Below are 24,358 nucleotides of genomic sequence, written 5' to 3'. Positions count from 1 at the left end.
CTAATTAAGTCTAAAACCAGACCATTGTGAAAAGCACCTTAGGAAACTTTCAGCTACTGGGTTTCCTGAGAGCCGCTTTTCTAAAGAACTTTGATGCCACTTTCTATGCAAGCATGCTTAGCAGGTATTAAAGTTCTGTAACATACATCAGAGGTCCACAATCTGCTTTCACGCAACATTCATTCTTCATTTTATTACACTGATATGGCACGCCAAAGCACAATCCAAACCTTCTGATCATAGATCCATCCTCCTTCACGATCTCTTTCTCCACTAAATGAGGTAAGAGCACTTTGTCAAAGCCCCCTGCATAACTCAGAGCCTGAACAGTATAGAACAGGTGCCAAAGAAAGCAGTTCAGAGGTTGGGGGAAAAAAGTCCATATTGATAACCTGAGATAAATATTTTTTACTTATATTTAGAATTAACCAAAATATTTTATATTTTTTAAATAAAAAAAAAATATATATATATATATATAATATATATAAAAGAATGCACATGTTCATTGTATTAAATATTTTATATTAGAGATCCTGCATTATTTTTTAATTTCCTGTTTAAAATGTAAGCAAAAGTGCTATTGACCATTTATAACTGCTATAAACAATTGTGTCTTTTGCTATAGAAATAAGTTCAAGTATGTCGGATTTGATCTAAAATATATTCAGATTTCAGTGCACATTGTCATTAAAGAAAAAAAGTGACAAACCAAATACTAAGAAACTAAAATATCTGTGTTACAGTTTTCTCAGTTGCTTTGGAGCATTTCTCAGATCAGAAATAACATTCTTAAAACTACTTGTTCAACCTGCACATCATGTAGTCACTAAACAAATTGTGACTGCTTTGATACATTCATTTAATTATTTGTGTAACAGACAATTGTCTGCTGTTTCCCAATGTACATTATCAGTTGTTTGTCATGTTAATCAAAATATATTATACTTGTTCTCACCCAAATAGTCTTAACCCCCAAAACATCCCCCAAACAGTAATTGAATGCAAAATGGTTAAACCAGTTGTCATAAACTGTCATGATGATCAAATTTCTATTAAGATTTTTATTGTAAATATCTTGAATTGATTAATTGTGCAGATTTTGAATGTCACTAATGATGGAGAGTGTAAGGCATCAAAATCAATCAAGGATACACTATTTCTATAAAATACGTCAAAGGATCTCAGGAACCTTTAATTGGCGAGCGTATACAGACAGAACTACAATTTTACAAAACTGAGGTTTGTCCTAAACATTTTGATGATTTTGTTTGTTCACAATGATAAAAAAGACTTGTCATTCTGATGGCAATGAGATGTTCATTGACAAAAAATATTTACTTCTAAGAGATGAACTGGGGATCTTGAGAAACGGGAAAGGCTTTTGCAGGATATCCAAAGTGTAGTGCTGTTTGTACTAATTGTTTTGAGAAATGCACCCCCTGGTTTGCAAATATTAAGGATGATTTGAGAAATGCTCCAAAGCAACTGAAAAACACTAATATTTCAAAGCTTCTACATTTTAATAAAAATTTTTGTTTTAAAATTTAAGAAAAAAAGAATGCAAAATAGAAACATTTTCACTAGCGTGCTCACTAGACCCTACTGTATATAATAAAATATAAAAATGAGTATAGTTGTAAGCTTTGACAATAATAAATATATATATATATATATATATATATACTGCTGTTCTTGTATTAGAAGGCAATTTTATGGCTGCATTGCTTTTTGAATAGTTTAATCATGAAACCCTCTACAAAGAACTTTTAAGGGTCACTGGAGAGCAGCTAATGCTGTTCTTAAAAACTTCTGGTACTTCACATTTTATTGTTGTTGTTTTTTTTCTCCTGCTCATTTAAAGGTTAAATGTGTAAAACAGGGTTCTCTATGCTCATGATTTGGTAAACCGTAATTCAAAGTAAAGAAACTTCATAGCTTTCTAGATTTAACTCTATTTTGTTAAAATATTCACATATGATGATGAACATCCAGGTTTCTAATGAAAATAGTACTATGCTAAAATACTAATGATTTAAATGTTAAATATATTTGACATAAGGCAAAAAGCTCAAGCTGTGTTGAATAAACACCACCAGATTCAGCTGTGAACCTTTTCAAAGTCATCTTTTGCCGAAGGGAGGTCTGCTGACAACGAAGGATCACCAATTTGCTTTTCCATCCTCTCCCCCTTCACCACCATGGTTTTGATGACCTTGCTTACTTTGCGACCTTCAGCAGTATCGCCTTCAAACTCAGAGGTTGTCATCTCACCAACAGGCAACGATTCAGAAAACATCACCTGAGATTCAGCATGTTTTTAGTTCAAATGGCAACCTTTTTTTCATCTAAAAGAGAAAATGTTGTCTGAAAACACACATACCTCGGTCTGGTCTCCCGCACTCTTCACCACTGTCCTTTTCACCACTTTGGAAAAACCATCAGCATCATCTACAGTGATAGCTTCTTGCGGAGCTCCCTCCACCATCACTTCCTCTCGCTCCACTCCATCTGCAGATACGTACTTACGGATAATTTTCCTTGTGACCTGTGGGAACGCAACAGAAGACATAACGGCATCAGCACAGAAGAAAGGAAAGACGGAACAGGAAAAAGAACAGATTGTATTCACTATGGGGTGGTACATATTATATCACCGTACCTTTGTTTCAGAAGGAAAAGTTTAATTAAACACAGTCACAGTGTGTTCACTGTAGTGATTATACCATATCACTGTACTTCACTTTATTAAACTACTGTCCTGACAACGAGAACTTTTTGATAGGACTCAAACATGGTTAGAAGTCTAAAGCTACAGTCACACAAACGATGGCTCACAGCAATATACAAATGGAGACCATACATCTTGAATAAGAACTGGTTGACTGGCACCACTGGCTAGATGAGTGCATGGCCAGTGACATAACAACGATTTCTCATAAAAATATAGTAGTAGAGTGCATATGATGTCCCTTCTGATTTGTTCAGAAGGGCAATCAGTCAGTGTTCCAATTCATCCCATATGTGTTCAGTAGGGTTGCAAAGACGTCCTATACAATTGAGCTGCCTCCAGCTTTGGGGTTAACAGTTTGGAGAAGAACCACATATGGCAGGAAAGGTACGCTGTCCAAATACTTTTTTATAGTGTACATTAACAATTTGACTCCAAATAGGGATTATGAATGTACCTTTTTGATGACTATGTTTCCATGCTCATCTGTGTATTGCTCTTCTGTCACACTGGGTGGAGAAATTTCAGGCAAATCATCTCCCTAAAAAGCAAAAACATATATTGAAATGACAGTATACAGGACAGTCTGTGTGTATTTGAAATTAGCATATATGTTTAAAACCCTAGACTGCATTAGCCATTAAAATCATTAAATATTATTTTGACACCTGGTAGGAGAAACCTACCAGTTTCTCTAATATATTCTCTCTGCATCAACATCAGCTTAGTCTCCCTTTAGTGAACAGTTTATATTCTTAAAGATGAAACTATAATAAATAAATAAATAACAGATGTGTTCCCTGTTGAGTCTAGTTTTAATCTCTGGACTAATTTATAATGATAACATGTATAGCAGCGATCTATTTATAGGTGAGGAGGTAGATTTTTATTGAGGTGGTAGATCAGTGGTTAAGGCTCTAGATTACTGATTGGAAGGTTGGGTTTCAAACTCTGGTATTACCAAGCTGCCACACAGGCCCTGAACAAGGCTCTTAACTCTCTGTGCTTTAGGGATGCTGTATCATAGCTGACTCTGTGCTCTGACCCCAGCTGCTAACATTGCTGGGATATGCAAAGAAAGAATTTCACTGTGCTGTAAATGACTGTGTGTGTGATGTGACCAGTGTAAAGCACCTGTCTTTCTTTTTTTCTTTAATTTTGTAAAACTTCATTGGGACAATGTACATTTAGTTAAAAGTTCTAAACAAATACCTTGACCTTAATTGTATACCTTATCTTAATGTAAATCATAAGCAATTTATTGCAAGAACACCACTGTACCAATTATAATGTAACAACATTTATTTTCTTATGTGTTAAGCACACCAAAAACCAAGTGACGATATATTACTGTATGCATGTCTAAGTAGAACAAAAAACAGAATGGAAATTGTGGAATAAAAGTGTAAATCATGTGTTATTCCTAAACAAGCCAAAATTGTATAAAAAATCTGCCCATTTACTGTAACAAAAGATTATTATAACTTACATGCGATATTATGTATTTTGGCACACCTAAACAAATACCTGGATTATAACTCTGCGTCGTACCACTCGGGTGGTCAACACCTCTTCCTCTGAGCTATCAGACAGCAAACCTAGCTCTTCAGCTATTTCCTATGAGCCCAACACGTGTAATTGTTATGAGGAGAAAAAAACAGTGTATTCTTAAATACTTGCATTATACACACACCAAGCCAGTGCACTACACAGCTACTATTTTAGCTCTTGCTTGCATTTCCTGTTAGCTGGTTGCTCTCACTAAGCCTCATTTTTCAAATTGTTTACATGCACATTCGTTGTAAATAATTTGTATGAATTTCACAAGATGTATTTATATCAACATACTACAAGGTTTACTATTCATAAACATTCTGGACATTTTTTTAAATCATTTTTATCCTACTCACGACTGATTTATTGCAATCGACTGATATCATTTAACTTATGATTTATAGTTCATTATTTCAATACTAGTGTGTGTGTGTGTGTGTGTGTGTGTGTGTGTGTGTGTGTGTGTGTGTGTGTGTATATATATATATATATATATATATATATATATATATATATATATATATATATATATATATATACACACATTTATATGGAATCAACTAAAGAAATATTAAATATCAATGTAAGAACAATAAAGGAAGCAAGTCAAATTAAAATCAGAAAGCGCTGAATAAAAGAAGGATATGTTGTAATGGCTCAGGTAAAAATCTCTGCTTTGGTTCATCTTAAACTTTTTCACACAATTTTACAAACATTTTAAAAAATGAGGCCCATTATGAGTAGTTCATCTCTTTAACAGCTTTATTCACACCAAATGAATTAATATAACTAATTTGCACACCTCACCCCATCACATGCTATCCAGAAAATGATACAAATAAATAAATAAATGCCGTGCTTTTGTGAAAATATATTTTATGCTTGTGTGCCTGCACTATTGAGGGTATAGAAAAGTAGAGATAGAGAGAGAGAGAGAGAGAGAGAGAGAGAGAGAGAGAGAGAGAGAGAGAGAGAGAGAGAGAGAGAGAGAGAGAGAGAGAGAGAGAGAGAGAGCTTTCCTTGATATAGTTTTATTTTGATTTTGATATTTGATTATTGTCAACCAGCAGTTACTCAGTGGAAAACCTTATTCTCTTAGCAGGAAAATTGTTTTAGGTTGAAAAACAAAGTCACTGTGAGCACATTGCCAGTGCAGCATTCTGGGATTTGAGTTTGAGTTGGGTTGAGCAACGTTTTTTTAATTTAGTGTGCCATTTCTCTGATTAGCTGTTATCTGTCAACCTTAGCCCTGTCCCCTCTCTGACTCACAAGAAGAAGTACTTTGGATGATTTAATATTCAATAAAATCATGGCTTTTCACTTTATCTCTACTAAGCAAGTACTGGGTGTGTTATTCATCAATGTTTCACCACTCAGATGTCAAACTTGTGCCTGTTAATACAAATATTAATAATCCCATAAAATTTTGCAGGTAAGTAAATTAGATTCAGTCATGTGGCAGCCATTCTTAAACTGTTCATGCTTTAGATTCACACATGACAGTCTTACCCTTCCTAGAGAATCATCATCTTCATCATACTGGCCTCCCTGCCTTGGAGGAAGCTCTTCAGCATAGGACTGTTCATCTGCATACCCAAAAGGATATGCAATCGCTTCATCATGCTCGCCTAGACATTCATCCTCTGGTTCAAGAACAATTGGTAAATCTAATTCCTCACTACCCCAGGACACTGGGCGTGGGCTATCGTGACTGTCTAAATCAGACATTGTTGTTATTGTGGGCATGGCCGACAAATAGTCATAGGCTGGGGAGGTTGGTAAAGATGGGGATTCTTCAACATGGTAAACAATCTCAGAATCGAAAAGTTGATCGGACCTCACTTCTGGTTCAGACACATATGAAAATGTTTGCTGACAATCAAAGAACTCAGCATCTGACTCAAAACTATCAGCTTGGACAGGCCTTGGCCTGGCTTTTAGATCAAAATTCATCAATGTCTCATCTGTAGATTGAGATATCTCAGATATAGTAGGAGCAAAAGAGGTTTCCATGGAACATGTTTCACTGAAGACTAACTCTGGGTCATCAGCACTGAGTGCAGACACTGTTTTCTCAAATTCAGAAATTACAGGATGAAAAGTCTGAAGCTTCTCAATAGATAATGGTGAATTAGTAAGTAGCTCTTGTTTAGAGCATAATTCACTAGACACAGATGTCAGAGAACCCTGATCAGTGTGTAACATTTGACTACCTAAAAGTGCTGTTCTCACAGAACTTGAGCTCACATCTCTGCAATCAAAGGAGGGAGAACATGAAATGGATAAATTAGGAGTCACTGTCCTGTGAGATATTTGGAGATTAAAATGGAATGGAGTTCCATGTATTTGACATAATCCAGATGTTTCCTTTGGCTGCTCAGGTGACTGATTAAGATGTATCATGGAACATACATTTTCCAGATCAATGCTAACAAATGTTGTTCCCTCAGGTTGTGACTTTGGGCCACTTATGCCTGGTTGTATTTGACCTTTTTGGGTTATTGTAGATGGAAATGCTTTTTGTTCTAAAATGATCACATTGGAACTTTGGTTTTGGATTTGTGAGGAGGTGACGTCTTCCTTACTGACAGTGCTATTTTTATTTTTAATTTCTATATTATGCTTTTCTGACTGAATATCCTTTTTGAAAACGCTATCCTGCAAAGCCTGAAAGGTAGGATGAGCATAAAATCAGATATATCATTTGCTACATTGTGTGCAAATCATGCAGACATATGAACTCTCACAATAATTGCTCAGAATGACACGACCTGTTTAACAGTTGAGTAATGCTTCAGAATTAACCATGCAGATCTTAGCTATAAAATCTCTTAGGACATGTTAGGTGGCATTCACAGATTTAGCATACTGGGTAAATCTGTTAGTGGATCGAGAAGAATCCAAAAGATCTTTCAGTCATGACAAACATTACAGGATTTCTTCAAGGTGTCACACACTGCAACTAAACCGTGAGGCATGCTATGCTGCTTACCCTTGTTTTGAATTCCTGCTGGCCTATTTCAGAGGCACAGCTGTCAGATCTTTCTTCAAGACACTGCTTGTGCTGAAGCTTCAATTCCTGTTCAACTATTGCAATTCTCAGATGATCTTCTTGGGGGCTTAAAATAAATTTACCATCTTCATCCCCTGATGACATTTTCTTTACTTGGTTCAACGCTGGAGGTGGTGACTCTTTAGTTACACTAAACTTTTTATTTCGTTCAGGTTCTAAGACATATTCATGCCTGCATGGTGGTGTTTGGCTCTGTGCAGATGTTGCCAAGTTTAATTCAGGAATTATTTCAATTTCTGTCCTGCCCTGTTTATCTCTTATAACAGGAAGTAATGCTATATCACTTGTCCGGTGAGATTTGTTGTCTGGCATGAAGTCTTTGTACTGTGCTTGAGATGATACTGACTCAGGGGATTCTGGGCGGCAATCAAAATCAAATATGAAAGAGTCTGGTGTAATAGATACAGTGGGTTCAATTTCTCCCACTGTTTCAGGGGATGGACATCTGTATGTCAAATCAAAGGAAAAAGTAGGCGACGAGAATGGTCTTGAATTGCATTCTGAATATTCATAACAAGGCGAAACAGGCCTTTGAGTAGTCTCAGGGCAAAGTGTGGTATATTCTGACGACATCCAATTTCTCTCACATTTTTGTATATCAGACATTACTGGTAATGTCACAGACAGTTGCCTAAACTGAAGATTATATTCATTTGGAACTGGTGAAGCGGCTAGAAATTCAGGTATCGGAGAGTCTGGGGTAAGTCTTTGAAATTCATTGACAGATGACACAGACTCTGGAGAAGGGGGTCGACTGTCATACTGAAAAGTCATTGTATAAGGTAATAAGATCATATGTTCAGGTATGGGAGAATCAGGTGGGAGAGGTGTGAAATTATTTACAGACCTAATGGACTCTGGTGATGAAGCTCTAAGATCGTCTGAAATCTCCAGATATTCATGCCCTTCAGGTGTATGCAAAGATTTAGCATAAGCAGAGTCTCTTTGAGGAGATTCAAACGATTTCATGTTATATTTCCTTGACAGCGTTGTTGAGGATGCTGTTTGATTTTTAGAAAGAGGTATTGTCCAAATCTTGTGAGTAAGAGTTGGTGTAATATAACCGCCTTGGTCAGTGATACCTTCAGATTTATCTAGTTTAGAAGCCTGAACAATTTCTATTCTACAGCCAGTATATTCAAACATACCTGTTTTGGGGCAGAATGTTTCACCCCTGTAATGTGGGTCATATATGTGAGATATAAAGTTCAATGGAATAGTTTTGTATACAAGTTTGTATTCTGGTACCATTTTAATAGTCTCTTGAAGTTGGGGGTATGATGTAGCTCCAGATGAATCAACTGACTCTCTTCTTTGTTCAGCAGTAAATCGATCTACTTCAAACCCTTTACAGTGTATCGTTTCTGAATATAATGATTCAGGTGAATGAGATTTATATACACATAGTGGCCAAGTACTGTCAACAAATGTCTGAAATTCTGGAATAGGTGAGTCAGGTGACAGTGGTCTAGTTTCTTCTGCTGATACTACTGAATCAGGTGAAGCTGGTCTATGATCTGGAGGCACAGCAGTGAAAACATTAAAGTCATAATCAATATCTGAAACCAGAGATTCAGGAGAGGATAATCTATTTCCTGTTAAAGACACAAGCTCAACCAACATTGCTGAGTACTGTGGGATTGGTGAATCTGGAGACAATGGTCTGTGTGCAGTAAATAAATCTGGCGAAGATGATGCTGAGATCAACGGGGACATAGCAACGAATTCATTTATAATTGAATAAGAACAAACTGATTCATGTTCTACTGAACTGGAACATACTGATTCAGGTGAACTTGATCTATATCTAGAAACTGGCAAAGTACTCTCAAAGAGGGATGAACTAAATGCTTGGATAATAGGTGAGTCCGGTGGTAAACGTGTCTCCTCATCAATTGATGCCATCGAGCCAGGAGAGGAAGGTCTATGATCAGAATCTGCAATTCTGACAACACTAACATCACAATCTTCATCTGAAGCCATAGACTTAACAGAGGATGAGCTATGTCCTGTTATTAAATCAACCAACACTGTTGAATACTGTGGTATTGGTGAATCTGGAGGCAATGTTCTACATGAGCTTACAGAATCTGGTGAAATTCCTCTAAATTCTGATGCCATGTTTATAGATTCCAGTGACATCGGCCTGTACTCTGGGATGGAGTCTGGGCTAAAGGGTCTAGCATCAAATTCTGATTGAAATGAGTCAGGTGACTCAGGCCTTTGCTCGACAATTAACAAGTCTCCAGAAACTGAGTCATGATCTATAAAACTGGAACATGCTGATTCAGGAGAACATGATCTATTCCAAGAAACTGGCAAATTATGCTCATAAAAAAATGGTCTGAATTGCCATATTCGTGAGTCAGGTGATAACGGTCTATTGTCATCGGTTGATTTCACTGAATCAGTCGATGATGCCCTAGAAACTGCCAGAGTAACAACATTTAACTCATAATCATCCTCACTATTATCATTACTTTTATCTGAGGCAACAGATTTAAGAGAGGGCAATCGATGTCCTATTACTGGCATTAGCTCACAGAACAGTCCTGAGAACTGAGGTATTGGTGAATCTGGTAACAGTGGGCTGCCTGCACTGAATGAATCGGCTGAAGCTCCTCTTTTCTCTGATGCTGAGTGCATAATCTGTTGTGACATAGCAAATATGTCATGTTCTACTGAATTGGAACATACTGATTCAGGTGAACATAATCTATATCCAGAAACATCACAATCTTCATCTGAAGCCATAGACTCAGGAGAGGATGATCTATGTCCTGTTACTAAGACTAAATCAACCAACATTGTTGAGTACTGTGGAACCGGTGAATCTGGGGGCAATGCTCTACATGAGCTAACTGAATCTGGTGAGGATCCTCTAAATGCTGATGCTATGTTTATAGATTCAAGTGGCATAGCCCTATACTCTGTGATTGAGTCAGGGCTAAGGAGTGTAGCATCAAATTCTGATTGAAATGAATCAGGTGACTCTCGCCTTTGCTCAACAACAAATATGTCCTCAGAAAATGATTCATGTTGTATTGGATTGGAACATAATGATTCAGATGAACATGATCTATACCCAGAAACCTGCACACTTCCCTCAGTAAAAAAGGTTCTGAACTGCTGTATAGGTGAGTCAGGTGATAATGGTCTGTTCTCGTCTGCCAATTTCATGGAATCAGGTGAGGATGCACTAGAAACTGTGAGAGTAGTAACATTTAACTCATAGTCATCATCTTTCTCAAAACTTTTATCTGAAGCAATAGGTCCAGGAGAAGACAATCTATGTCCTATAACTGGCATTAACTCACAGAACAATCCTGAGAACTGGGGTACAGGTGACTCTGGTGACAGTGGTCTATATAAGCTATATGAATCTGGTGAAACTCCTCTAACATCTGATGCTAAATGAATAGATTCGGGTGACATAGGCCTGTACTCTGGGATAGAGTCAGGGCTGAGAGGTCTATCTTCAAATCCTGATTGAATAGAGTTTGGTGAGTCTGGCCTTTGCTTTACCTCAAAGAGGTTTTCAGAAAATGATTCATCTTTTAATGAATTGGAATATATTGATTCAGGTGAACATGATCTATATCCAGAAACTGGCAAAGTACTCTCAAAGAAGGATGATCTAAATGCTTGGATAGGTGAGTCGGGTGGTAAACATGTCTTCTCATCAAGTGATACCATTGAGCCAGGAGATGAAGGTCTATCATCAAAATCTGCAGCAGTTAGAACAGTAAACTCATAACCTTCATCTGAACCCACAGACTGAGGGGAGGGTGATGTATATCCTGATACTGTCAGTAAATCAACCAACTTTGTTGAGAACTGTGGTATTGGTGAATCTGGAGGCAGTGGTGTAGATGGACTAACTGAATCTGGTGAAGATCCTCTAATATCTGAGATTAAGCTCATAGATGTGGGTGACATTGGCCTGTACTTTAAAATAGAGTCAGGGCTAAGGGGTCTAGCTTCAAATTTTGATTGAAGTGTGTCAGGTGACTCTGGCCTTTGCTCAACAATAAACAAGTCTCCAGGAAATGATTCATATTTTATTAATTTAGAATATATTAATTCAGTTGAACAAGATCTACTTCTAAAAGCTGGAGGTGTAAACCATGATCCAAAATCTGGTACAGGTGAATCTGGTTGTAGGCACTCTTTCACAACTAATGATGGTAATGATTCAGGTGAGGACCTACAATCAGAAGTCATAAAACTAAAACAATTTAGCTCAGAATCTGGACTCGATGCCAAAGACTCAAGTGAAGAAGATCTACATCCTGTTACTGGAACTGGTTCAAAGAATGGTGCTGAGTACTGGGGTATCGGTGAATCTGAAGACAGTGATCTACATGCACTAATTGAATCTGTTGAAGATCTTCTAATATCTGATTGTAGGTTAATTGACTCAGGTGACAAATGTCTGTATTCAGGTATAGAGTCTGATGAGACTGGCCTATCAACAGTGTCTGACACCAATGAGTCAGGTGATACTGGCCTCAGATCAACTGAGAAAAATTCTCCAGGAAACAGTTCATATAGTATAGAATTAGAACAAATTGACTCAGGTGAACATGATCTATATCCAGTAACTGACAAAGCACTCTCAGGGAAAAATGGGCCGAATGCTTGGATAGGTGAGTCAGGTGATAATCGTGTGTTCTTATCTATTGATGCAACTGAGTCAGGTGATAAAGGCCTATGATCAGAATCTGCAGTACTGGCAATGTTAACATCACAATCTTCATCTGAAGCCATAGACTCAGGAGAGGATGATCTATGTCCTGTTACTAAGACTAAATCAACCAACATTGTTGAGTACTGTGGAACCGGTGAATCTGGAGGCAATGCTCTACATGAGCTAACTGAATCTGGTGAGGATCCTCTAAATGCTGATGCTATGTTTATAGATTCAATTGGCATAGCCCTATACTCTGTGATTGAGTCAGGGCTAAGGGGTCTGGCATCCAATTCTGATTGAAATGAATCAGGTGACTCTCGCCTTTGCTCAACAACAAATATGTCCTCAGAAAATGATTCATGTTGTATTGGATTGGAACATAATGATTCAGATGAACATGATCTATACCCAGAAACCTGCACACTTCCCTCAGAAAAAAAGGATCTGAACTGCTGTATAGGTGAGTCAGGTGATAATGGTCTGTTGGAATCAGGTGAGGATGCACTAGAAACTGTGAGAGTAGCAACATTTAACTCATAATCATCATCTTTCTCAAAACTTTTATCTGAAGCAATAGATCCAGGAGAAGACAATGTATGTCCTATAACTGGCATTAACTCGCAGAACAATCCTGAAAACTGGGGTACAGGTGACTCTGGAGACAGTAGTCTATATGAGCTATATGAATCTGGTGAAACTCCTCTAACATCTGATGCTAAAAGAATAGATTCAGGTGACATAGGCCTGTACTCTGGGATAGAGTCAGGGCTGAGAGGTCTATCTTCAAATCCTGATTGAATAGAGTTAGGTGAGTCCGGCCTTTGCTTTACCTCAAAGAGGTTTTCAGAAAATGATTCATTTTTTAATGAATTGGAATATATTGATTCAGGTGAACATGATCTATACCTAAAAGTTGGCATTGTACACTCAGGAAACAAGGATCTAAAATCTGGTGTAGGTGAATCTGGGGGTAAGTATTCGTCATCAACTAATGATGTTAAAGACTGAGGTGTGGTCCTGCACTCAGAATCTATAGAACTCCATATATTTATTTCACAATCTGATTCTGATGCTAATGATTCAAGTGAGGATGATCTACATTCGGTCACTGGAACTAAATCATAGAACATTGTTAAATACTGGGGTACTGGTGAATCTGGAAGCAGTGGTGTACATGCACCAAATGAATCTGGTGAACATCCTCTAATGTCTAAATCTAAGATCTTAGATCCAGGTGAAGCAGGTCTGTACTCTGGTATGGAGTCAGGGCTAAGGGGTCTATATTCAAATTTCGATTGAAGTGAGTCAGATAATTCTGGCCTTTGCCTGACATTAAACAATTCTCCAGCAAACGATTTATTTTCTATTGACTTAGAACATATAGATTTTAATGACAATGATTTGTATTCATGAGCTAGCCAACTGCCCTCAGGAGAAAATGGTCTTAACTGCTGTATGGGTGAATCAGAGGATAATGGTCTATTATTATCAGTTTCTACACTGTATTCAAAAACAGTGGTATTATGGCAGAATGTGTCACATTTGTACTGGGGATCATGTACTTTACTTATAAGATTACGAGCTTTTCTTGTACTTGCTGCAACATCCCTTAGCTTGGTCAAGAAACCCTCTTCCATGACACTAGGATTAGCTTTCAACAACCCAATTGCTCCTGGTTCATTGGAGTCACATGGATCTGTAGTTAAGGTTTGAGTATCTGCTCCTTTTAGTGCTATACTTAATTTACCATCTTTGGGACTGCAAATTCTATGTGTCAAAGTAGATTTAATCTGTTCAGGTATCTGGACATTCTGTTCAGTTATCTGGACTTTTTCTCGTGCTGTATTCGCTAACTTTTTTATCTTACGACTTGTTTTAGCAGGTTTTTTCACGGATAAATTTAAATGCAGGGGTTTTGCAAAGTTTTCATACGTTAACTCTTTTTGCGATTCCATGTTTGCTGTGTGTTTGCTTGAAAGTTTGGTCGAATCAGGAGGTAACAGGCCCTTTAAGGCATGTTTACCTAAGCTGCCATTAATTTCCAAATTCACATGGGATGGCTGCCTGAAACAATGGCTTTGTAATAGCTTAGGTTCAACTTCAGATGTAAAAATATCTGACGATTCTTTCTGTAATGAAGATATTTTGTAGTCATGCAATAAGACATCACAATCAATCCCTTTCTTTTTATATTCGGGTAATATTGAGTCTGGTGAAAATGGTCCATTGATATTTAACGACGATACTGAGTCTGGTGAAGATGCCCGATTCTCAAACAGTAAACTCGTGGGTGAGACCGGTTTGTGCTCTTTGTCTGAACTCACTGACTCAATGGACTCAAGTGATTCAGAATGAAATTCTAAAGATGTGTACAATTCACAAAGTGGTACTGAAAACATTGGGATTGGGGAATCGGGTGAAAGAGGTGTGCATTCACTTACAGATGAAAATGAATCAGGCGACAAAGGTCGTAATTCCTCTAAAAATACTATGGGTGAACTGAGCTCACATTCATTGTCTGAAAGATCAGAATTTGTTGATAAAGATTCTGGAAAAGGCAAAATTTCACACACATTTTGAACAAAACTAGGTAAAGGTGAATCAGAGGAAAGGCATTTAAATTCATTGACCAATGCCACTGATTCAGGAGATGATGGTCGACCATCAAACAACCATTCTGATGACAATTCATACCCTAAATCTGAAATCTCAGATTGAGAGGATAATGCTGATATAGATCTCTTCACCTGTGTAAAATAATCAGATAGTTCTGGTGTAAAACTGGGTATAGGTGAATCACAAGAAAGTGACCTATACTCATTCACTGATGTCGTAGAGCCAGGACTACATGCTCTTCCCACAAAGATATCAGCAGAACAAGGGTTATGTTCAGAATCTAGGGACAATTCTCTGTTTAAACTTTCAGTGGTACAGGACCCAGGAGAAAAAGATCCATTCGATTCAGATGTAAATGACCTACATTCATCCCATGATCCTGGTGAAATTGGTCTGTCTATTTCATCAGGAACCATTAAAAGGGATCTTGGAGAAAGGTATGTTCTCGGCATGTCCATATGCATAGTGATTTCTGATGCTGCATATTTGTAATCTGGTGGCACAGGTGAAAGTGGTCTAAAATCAGGTACAGGAGAATCAAAAGAGATTAGTCTTATTGATGCTACAGATTCAGGTGAATGTGCTATTAATTCATCCATCAGCATACATGAATCTAGTGAGTCTGATCTGTACTGAACTGGAATTGGTGAATCTGGTGGTAGTGAAATAGTAGACTCAGGTGATAAGGATCTATATTCATGCAAATATATTTCCATGTCAACTTTATATTCAGATACAGAAACTGGTGATGAAGATCTACACTCAGTGGAGGGCACTAAATAATCTTGCATAATAGGACTATAGTCTGAAACTGTTTTAGAGTTTACACTGGAATACTGAGTTTCATCCTGGGAATTTATTTCTCTGAGCTTAGATTCGGGTGTATCTAGAGATTCTGTCTCATCAATGATAGGCTTTGATAAAGAATTTTTCAACCCTGTGGCGGAGTCTTGTGACAACTGAGTAAGTGCAGGGTCAATATTACTTGCAACAAATTCACCCTCATGCCAAGGCAAAGGTTCTATCCTAACATTTCGCAGTTGCTCCCTGGTGGAAATATTTGTGTTGGTTGTTTCTGAAGATGCAGAATCAACTTTTTCAAGAGTTAATGCACCTGCCGCATCCACTTCGGTCTCAGTGAAGCCCTCATGTTCAGGCGATTCAAAATTCTTTGCAACTATGTTAATATCTTTGCCAATATTATTTGCCAAAACATAATCTTCACCAAAAAGCGCTCTGTAGAATTTATCAGAAATCTCCTCAACATGGTGCTTCATGTACTCATCACTTGGCCTTTGGTTACTTGACAGTTCACTAACAGATTTGGCTTCTTCTGGGTTAGGCATTTCCAACTCACATTGTAGATTTTCATTTATTGATGAAGGAGAAACATAATCATAATCATAATCCTCAGTTGCTTGTTTGAGCTCCACAGATAGCTCACTGAAATATGCCTCGCTATCCTCAGACTCCATCAAGGTCTCTTCAAAATCTGTGACTGTTATTTCCTTTGGTTTTCGTTTGTAGTCTCTTGGTAATTCAGTAGGTGTAATGCTTTTGCCATTATTTTTATAAATGTGGATGTGCCCAGCTGCTCCTAACTCTTGTAGAACCTCATCATGGGTGGGATTTGACTGTTGTGATGGAATTTTAGATGGTAGTTTGGGAACAGCTCCCTCTTTGTGAACTGGGCCATATTGTTGAGACTGGAGCTTCCATGGGGCAGTTTTGTACAGGGTAAAAAAAGGACTTACTTTTTTGACAGTGCCAGGGAACTGCTGTCTTAGTCCAATCATCTCAACACCAGATAGTGTTGAGCCTGCAGCCACCCTGTAAATAAATTGTTATATTGTTTTTAAATAGTTTTAAAGCTATTGGTTTAATAGATAACTGGGTGAGTTGACAAATGACTCACTCTTCAGCTTTATCTTTGTGCAGCTGCAACTTCTCTTTCTGCGTATCACTTAGTGAAGATGCACTAGAAGAGAGATCTTCAACAGATACTAACGGAGGTTTGCTCCCAGACTTTGGCCTTCTTGAAGCAAGCTCGGTTTGACGGAATGGTCTAGGACTTCCGATGTCCTCGTGAAGAGCGGAGAAACCTGGACAGGATTTAACGCTTTGTAATTCTGGCTTTAAAAGAATAAGGCAAAACATTGTGAGCTACAATTTAAGCATGAGGATCTTACCTTGGCGTTACAGTGGCAGTTATATTTACCTAGTCTTATCGCTTCTTCTTCTCAGTTATATTTATTATTTTTCTAATTAGTCAAAATAGACATTATGGTTACCTTCACTGTGGTCTAGTGATATAGACTGCTCCATTTCTGCATAGGTATGTGATGAGTGGTCCTGAGTGGACTGTATGATCTTTGATTCGATGAGATGTACAATGTCCATTCGGTTAATCTTTGTAAGTTTTAAGATCAAAATACTTTCTGCAGAGAGATGGAAAGAATTCAACACATCAGTGTCTTTGATTCGATAAAAAAGTTACCTGATGGTTAAAGAGTTTTCGATACAATAAATGTATTAAACTGACTGTTATTTCTTCTAAGTGATAAACAATCCTACCTGTAGCATTTATCCCCTCTCTTTTTCTCCATAGTCTTATGAGTGCCTGGCTTTGGTCTTGTAATGAGTTTGGATTCTTTACTCGTATCTGATTGACCTGCTCTTCATCAAATTCAAGTTCACGAGCCAGCTCTACATAAAAAAATAAACAACACAATGTTTGAAAGAAAAAGCCATTAATGCAAATATAGTAAGAATTTTCAGAAGAGTAATCTCTCAAATGCCAAAGTTCAATTTAAATTGTACATACAGTAAATATTTATAGAAAGCTATCATACAGTATATTAAACTAGCATACAGTATATTAGTTATTTATTAAGCCAGCATACATTATAAAATGTCTTTTCAAAATTTGGTGCAGGGGATATGGTTAATATATTAATCTTTAGACCATAAATCTTTATCCCGATATATCTGTGATATCACCAAATGCTAAGGCTGCTTTTACCTGTCCAGCTGAAACCAAGATGATCAGCCATTACAGCTAATCGTCCTTCCTTCCTGTCAAGCTCATCCTGTGAATCCACTGTAAATGCCATTGTCAAGACACACAAGATGCCATCACCAAAACAAATACTAAAGAACTAAAAAAAATGGTCCGTATAATATAGAATAGAAGGGGTAACAAAAACATTCATATCGACCACTAACGTATACAAAAAGTAAATGAAATACAAGTAGGTGACAAATAAAATAGGGAAAAACTACCGGACAAAGTCACTGCGTGCTGTCAGCTATTCTTTGATACATGTGTCTGGAACTATAATGGAGGGATGGAGTGGTTCTTTTCAGAAAGATAATTGGTTTGTTGTTTTAATGATTGGGTAAAAATTTCCCATTTACGTATAATTGGAGCCATTGGCTGCAGAGACCAATATAATGTATAAGGCATAATGTTAACCTCATGTTATCCAATCCAATTCTTCACTCTAAGGTGACAAGCTGATACAGGCAAAATATTTCCCACAAAATAGTAGAGCTTCCAGTTTTTCTCCTTTCATTTGTCACCCATCTGTATATAATCACTGGCTTTCTCTTGCCTTTATTATACACTTGTTTTTGATTGTGTTTGAATTATGTTTGAATTCTAACCAAATGTTTAAATATCAGAGATCATTAACTAAATTAGCTGTCATTAGGTAGGATTTCCCCCTGAATGTACGACACATTCTCTGAGAATAATATACAAGTTTTTATTTACTCTGTTCTGTTGCATACAATGAATTCTAATGTTGTGCAATTTTCCAGTAAACTTGAAATTGTAAAGGGGCAAACATCATTCCACAAGTATGTCTACAGATGTATGGCAGCCGCCATTTCAGCATGCTCTGAAGATTAACTCTTTTATACAAGTAGTATTTATACAATGAGTTATTACAGTAATTCTAGACAATACTCTAACACATACAAGGAAAGGAGACAGACACAAACACAATTCAAACGCCACAAAAGCACCAGAAAGAGTTGAAGCTTTAGCTACAAGACAGAGAGGCAGCACTGTCATGGCTAATGTGCTGAGGCAGAGGAGAGAGAGAGAATGGGCCCCTTATGATGGGGATACCTTGACTTTGGGCTTGTGCTTTATCAGCAGGGATTCTTTCCATCTGCGTCTCAACAGGATCGTCCCATCGAGGCCTAATGACCAATGGGTCCTCAGGAAGAGGCATCTGCATGTCAGGGAAAGGCTCACTTTCTATTACTGAGACATCTATGGTGCTGCTTTCATCATCCGACATGGCAGCTGCCTCCTCTTTCTCTGCTTGTGCTAACCTCTCCACTAGCTTAGCTGCCTCGTCACTAATCTGTTCAAAAAAATCAATAGACTTCTTGCGTCTCTCAGAAGGCTGATCTTTTTTGTTAGTTGTAGTGGTATGAGTTGGTTTACCGGTCTTTCCCCTGACAGGTAACTTCGATGGTAATGTCTTATATTTGTTGGGCAACTCAGTACCTGCTGGACGACCCTGGTCCTTTTTTGATGGTTTCTTTGTAGAATCACTTTCACAGAAGCTCTTGGCTTTGATAGACCTTGTCACTCTGGAGCTTACAGAGGGACCTGTGTCTGTCTCAGATTTTCTCCTTGTTTCAGGTTTTATAGGCAATTTAGACTTTTTCTCCTTAGAAGGTTTCACAGATAAATCATGTTCTGTCTCTGATTTGTGGGAAATAGCTTTTATAGGGATTCTTGATTTGGGCTTCTCCACCTCCTTACAGATAGAAGACTTTTTCTGAGTAGATGTAGCACTACCTTTAGAGTCAGGCTTTGTTTTTGACTTTGATATTATTTTGGATGTTTTACATGTCTTTTCAGGGGCTTTGGGAAGTTCTATCACTGAGTGCTCATCCTCTGGGGAGGAATCTGAGGACTCCTGGTCCTGCTGGGAATATACTGATCTGGTTACTGTTGTCAATGCTGTCTGGACATCAGTTATGATAGTGTCTGAAGAACCAAGATCAGTCCCGGAAGAACCATCTTCAACTAGCTTGTCTGTTTTTATTTCTACAGCTTCTTTTTCAGTGTAATTTTTACATGTTTTGTGTGAAGCAGAAACAGCCAATTTATTGGGGATTGTGGACTCGAACACATCTGACTCAGAAGCTACACCCGATTGATCATCATCACATTTGGATTGAAGGAATATATCTGTATCCTTTTTTAACACTTCCTCTGTGTCTTCTGGTTTAATTTGCACAGTAAGGTTTATGTCAACCTCTCTTTCCTCTCTATTAAAGTCTGCAGCAGGTTCTTCTATAATATCCTCTATAAGTGCTTCTTCAATTGGTTGCTCTCCTATCTGAAAATAAGCAAAGCCTTCCTCCTCATATCCTCTTTTGGTCATGTCTATTGCACCACTTCTAGTCATTTCAAATAGTTTACCCTCTTGAAAAAGAAAAGGGTTTTGTTCACTCATTGGAGTGCCTTCTTCTGTGGGTGTCCTTCCTGGTGTAGTGTCTGGAGTTGCACCTTGAGACTGTCGATCTACTGCCAGACCTAAAATCTTTTGCTCCTCTTCTTTGACTCTTGCTGCAAACGCATCATCATCCTCCCGCAAAGCATTCCAGTTGTCAGTCAGACTTTTTGCAGTTACCCCTCTAGATTTTGTTTTAGGGAGTTCTTCCTCTAAATCAGCTTCTTCAGTGTCATCATAAATACATATTTCTGGTTTAACTGTTTCCCCAGCTTGCCCACTAATACTAGTCAAAGAATCAGGTTCGGTCCTTAAACTTTCTCTGTTTAAACCAAAATCAGATGTCCCTACAGATCTAACGTTATCTTTTATATTACCTTCCATCTGGCTATGTGATTTGCTATAAACTACCTGGTAGCTGGATGCATCTTTTTGCTTTTCACCCTTGTCATCATATTTGTTTTCCCCTGACTTTTTCTCATTTTCTTTGTTTACTTCAGGTGGTATATTAACCATGCCTTCATTGCTTATTGTCTGTTCTAACTGTTTCATACTAAGCAGCGGCATTTCTTTTTGTAGAGAGGTCTGATGGGGTTTTGCTGTAAGCTTTTCTGAGACAGACTGAGGTCCCTCCAATGCTGAATCATCGGTTGATGCTGCAGTGTGGGCCATGTCCTCAGATGTTTGAGGGATCTCATGCACACCTGCTGGAAAAGGAGAGGGAGGTTGTACTTTAATAGTAGGTTCAATAGATTGTGCTACCTCTGACCCTTGTTTTGTCTCAGTAGGCCCAAGGCCATCCACTGAGGCTGATTCAACTTTGGATTCAGGCCCAATCAATATGAATCTTTCATGTTCTCTTTCAGACTCATTCATGGTCTGAGAGAAGATATTTTTGCTATTGCCCTTTCTGTCTTTTTCATCTTGCTCCATCTCATCAAATGTTTTTATTTTGGCAGCCATTTTAAACATCTCTTCCTCAGGAGTGAATTTCTTCTGGGTCATGACACAGTCCAACACATCTCCCTCTGCATCTTCAGGTATGACAGATGGAATTAGCAACATGGACAGGACCATAGGGTCTGGGGTTTCGGGATTGACCTCATAACTTACCTCTTCAGAACTTGGAGTGTCTGGGGAAAATGGACTCTTACCCGAACTCGTCAGCTGAGATGTCTGCTCACAACTGTCATTGTCGACACTATCGTCCTGGTGTCTGGGGACTCTATGCAACTTTTCTGGGAGTAATTCAGGAGCTTTGGAGGATGTCAGGTGCCCTGCAGTCACACTGGGTTGCTCTACTGTAGAAGGCAAAGGCATGGTGTTTTTCTGTTCTACAGGGCTGCTTTCTAGAGAGTCACAGCATGGGGAGTCTTTAGTTGGACTGGGTTCAATTGAGTCTGGGGATTTATGGGAGGAGTTGTCTTCCATAAGGGGGCTACCTTCTAATGAGTCCTTATGACTAATGGTTATAGAATCATCAGCTACTGGACTAGTGGTCTCTGAATGTTGATGTCTAAGAGGCAGTACTAAACCAGTACAACCATGTGTAGCCAGGTAATCAGCTGAGGTTGATAGTTGTTGACCATCTGATGGTTCTTCATCACTCAAAAAACTGTCAATAGTTTCAGAACCCCTTTTCGTCAGTTTTCGGGATTTTGGTGGTTTATATGATGTCAAATGAATGTCCTCATCAACAGAGAGTTTTTCTTCAACAAATTTAACAGTTTTGCCCTGAGAAGCAGACATGGACTCACTTTTTGTAGGATAATCCACTGCATTTTTCACAGACAAGCATCCAAGCGTTGACTGATCATCAGCAGTCTTTGTACAAGTGGAAGAGCAGTAAGACAATGTACATGTCTCATCTTTGGCTGTAACCTTTTCTACTTTTGAGCGCATTTCATCTATACATTGACCTGGCTGTTTGGTTGGTGACGAAAGGCTTTCAGGACTTGTATCCAAAGTTTCTGCCATGCCTTCATGTTTGTCACTGTCCTCTGAGCTCATGTGGACGTCACCATCACCTATGCTTGCACAAGGGGAAACAGCTAACCCTTCAGTTTTTTGACTATCAGAGCTGTTACCAAGTGCATCACTGTCTTTTGGTTTAACTTCTACTTTGGAACATAAGTCTTGAGAACTTTGTATTTCTGTGTTTGTCTGAAATTCTTTTACATTCTGTGAGTCAACACATATTGTAGTTTCAGGTGACACTCCTTGTCCAAGTGCTGATGCTTGAGATTGGGGCTGTGTAGACAGAGTATCCTTTATTTGACCTTCATTTGCGTGCTTTAGGCCTGAACTTTTTTTATGTTCAAAAAGTCCAGACTTTTCCTTCGAAGGATCTTGTCCTGTCTGAAAAGCCCTCATGAGTTCTTTTACTGACATTGTTTCTTCTAGCCTCTCTGACTCATTTTTGGTTGGTTTAATAGGAACTTGTGTCTTATTAATGGTTGGTGTTTTTTGATTTTTAATAGCAGGAGATGATTTTTTTTCCAAAGGCCCAGGAGGGGGTTTGCTGCCAGTCTGCTTGTGGCCTCTTTGTTCCTCCTCCACCTTCTTTTGAAGTGCTTTCACTTTGTCTTTGATTGAGCCAATGGGTGTTTCTTCAATTACTGGAGATACAGGTGAATTTTTTTGGTTTGAGGGTGCATGCAATAGGCCATCCTCTCTGTGTGTTTTTTCTGCTCTTTCACTAGAAGCTGATTTTAAACTGGACACATTATGTTCATCACTCTGTCCATGAGGCCCTTTTCTTCGTATGGGCTTTTTCACTTCAGCCACAGGAATTTTAGTATCTTTGATCCCAGTTGGTACAATTTTTTTGCCACCTTTGCGCAAAACAACTTCAGTGAACTTTTCCTGTACCATGCTCTCCTGCACTGCAGCTCCAGATTTCACGGGTGCATCTAGAAGGTACTCTTTATGGTCTATAGCCTTTTGTGTCTGTGACCCACGGCTACCGCGAATATCCTTAAGAAGTGCCACCTGGGTGTCAAAAGCTGCCATCATTTTGGCCTCCTCAATTTCACAGTCCGAAAGAAGAACCCACTCCTCGTCCTTTCTATATGGACGACATTCAGCTTTTGCTGACTCTTCAACAACCTTATCTTCATATGTCCCACTCCTTAGGATTTCATTAACTTTCTCCAAATCCTCTTTAACCTTTTCCATTATTTCAAAAGGCTCCCCTGACACCTCCTCCACCCCTTTCTCTAGACTATCCCCATGCATAGAGTTTGACTTCTCAGAGGCATCAGTGGTCAGAATGGCCGTCATTTTGATCAGATCTTGTTTCATCTCTGACACCTCAGAAAGTAAATCTGGGCTTGCAAGAGCAGGAGAATCTTGAATCAAGTGAGTTTTCAGGATGGATGTCTCTGTATCTTCATCATCTTCAGTTTATATGGAGAACATTTAAGGAGTAAATTAAATATAAGGTTGAAATTAAAGGGAACAGAGATTTGAAAGAAGAGATCAGGTTTTGGTTGGTACAATCAAAGAACAGAACAGGATTTAATGTTGCAAGAGTGAAACACAGAGTAGACAGACAGATAACAAACTTACATGGATGAATAACAACTGCAAAGCAAATATTTGCCAAATCCTATAGAGCTTAAGGGAATAAGCAGGAAATAACTTGCTTATATGTAGTTTGAACATAAGCACATTCACACATCCAAGACAATTAAAAAATCTGTTAAAAAACAAATTATTTAATTAATTACAAATAAAATAAATAAAAATATACATAGGTTCCTATGCAGTGGAGGACCAATACAGGGAAATATTTGCTCATGTAAACTCACAAATAAACTAAAGGAATGATTAAAGGTGAATGAGAGAAACAAATGAAGTGTTCAACTTTTCCAAAAGAAAGCCAGTGATATAACACTAGTGTTTGTTTTTCAAGAATAAGGTAATGAAAGTAATGACCTATCACTCTTTATCTCTGTGAACTAGTCAAACTTAAATAAATAAAAAATAACATCAAATAAATAAAATATAAAAAGATATAACTCAAACAAAACGCAAAGAGCAGAAGGCAATGTTAAGCAAGCTATCAAACTTAAAGATGATCATACTGTTTGCACCCATTCCATCATACACACACTTAATGTAAGTCAAGTTATTTCCATGCAAAACTTGTTAACTTCTAATAGGTTAGGGTAAGTATCTAGTAGTTACTGATTCCATATAAAGTATTA

General features: G+C 38.0%; 1 protein-coding gene and 1 long non-coding RNA gene across 51 annotated transcripts in view; one reads left to right on the top strand and one right to left on the bottom strand.

Moving 5' to 3' along the window:
- ank2b (ankyrin 2b, neuronal) overlaps window positions 1-24,358 on the bottom strand; it is a 121,224-nt gene that overhangs the window by 2,724 nt on the left and 94,142 nt on the right. For 15 of the 50 annotated variants that reach the window (XM_083542089.1, XM_083542099.1, XM_083542100.1 and 12 more), the window contains 7 exons: window positions 17,690-17,767; window positions 17,242-17,373; window positions 16,959-17,105; window positions 16,583-16,769; window positions 16,422-16,497; window positions 3,189-3,272; window positions 2,384-2,548 (listed from right to left, as the gene is read on the bottom strand). In XM_083542089.1, coding sequence (XP_083398215.1) covers window positions 2,384-2,548; window positions 3,189-3,272; window positions 16,422-16,497; window positions 16,583-16,769; window positions 16,959-17,105; window positions 17,242-17,373; window positions 17,690-17,767 — 869 coding nt within the window. Of the gene's footprint in view, window positions 1-230; window positions 323-2,113; window positions 2,303-2,383; window positions 2,549-3,188; window positions 3,273-4,258; window positions 4,349-5,794; window positions 6,953-16,421; window positions 16,498-16,582; window positions 16,770-16,958; window positions 17,106-17,241; window positions 17,374-17,689; window positions 17,768-18,802; window positions 23,546-24,358 lie in introns of all 50 variants that reach the window. The other 35 variants (XM_083542083.1, XM_083542084.1, XM_083542072.1 and 32 more) reach the window with 13 other exon arrangements.
- Window positions 6,947-11,203, top strand: LOC310726533. The gene is made up of 2 exons (XR_014533782.1): window positions 6,947-10,063; window positions 10,943-11,203. It is a non-coding gene; the product is annotated as an uncharacterized lncRNA (long non-coding RNA).

This window comes from Silurus aristotelis (assembly GCF_946808225.1).
Source record: "Silurus aristotelis genome assembly, chromosome: 5".
In the NCBI taxonomy this organism is placed as follows: domain Eukaryota; kingdom Metazoa; phylum Chordata; class Actinopteri; order Siluriformes; family Siluridae; genus Silurus; species Silurus aristotelis.
The sequence above is the reverse complement of the archived record's forward strand: the minus strand, read 5'-3'. Positions and strand labels throughout refer to the sequence as shown.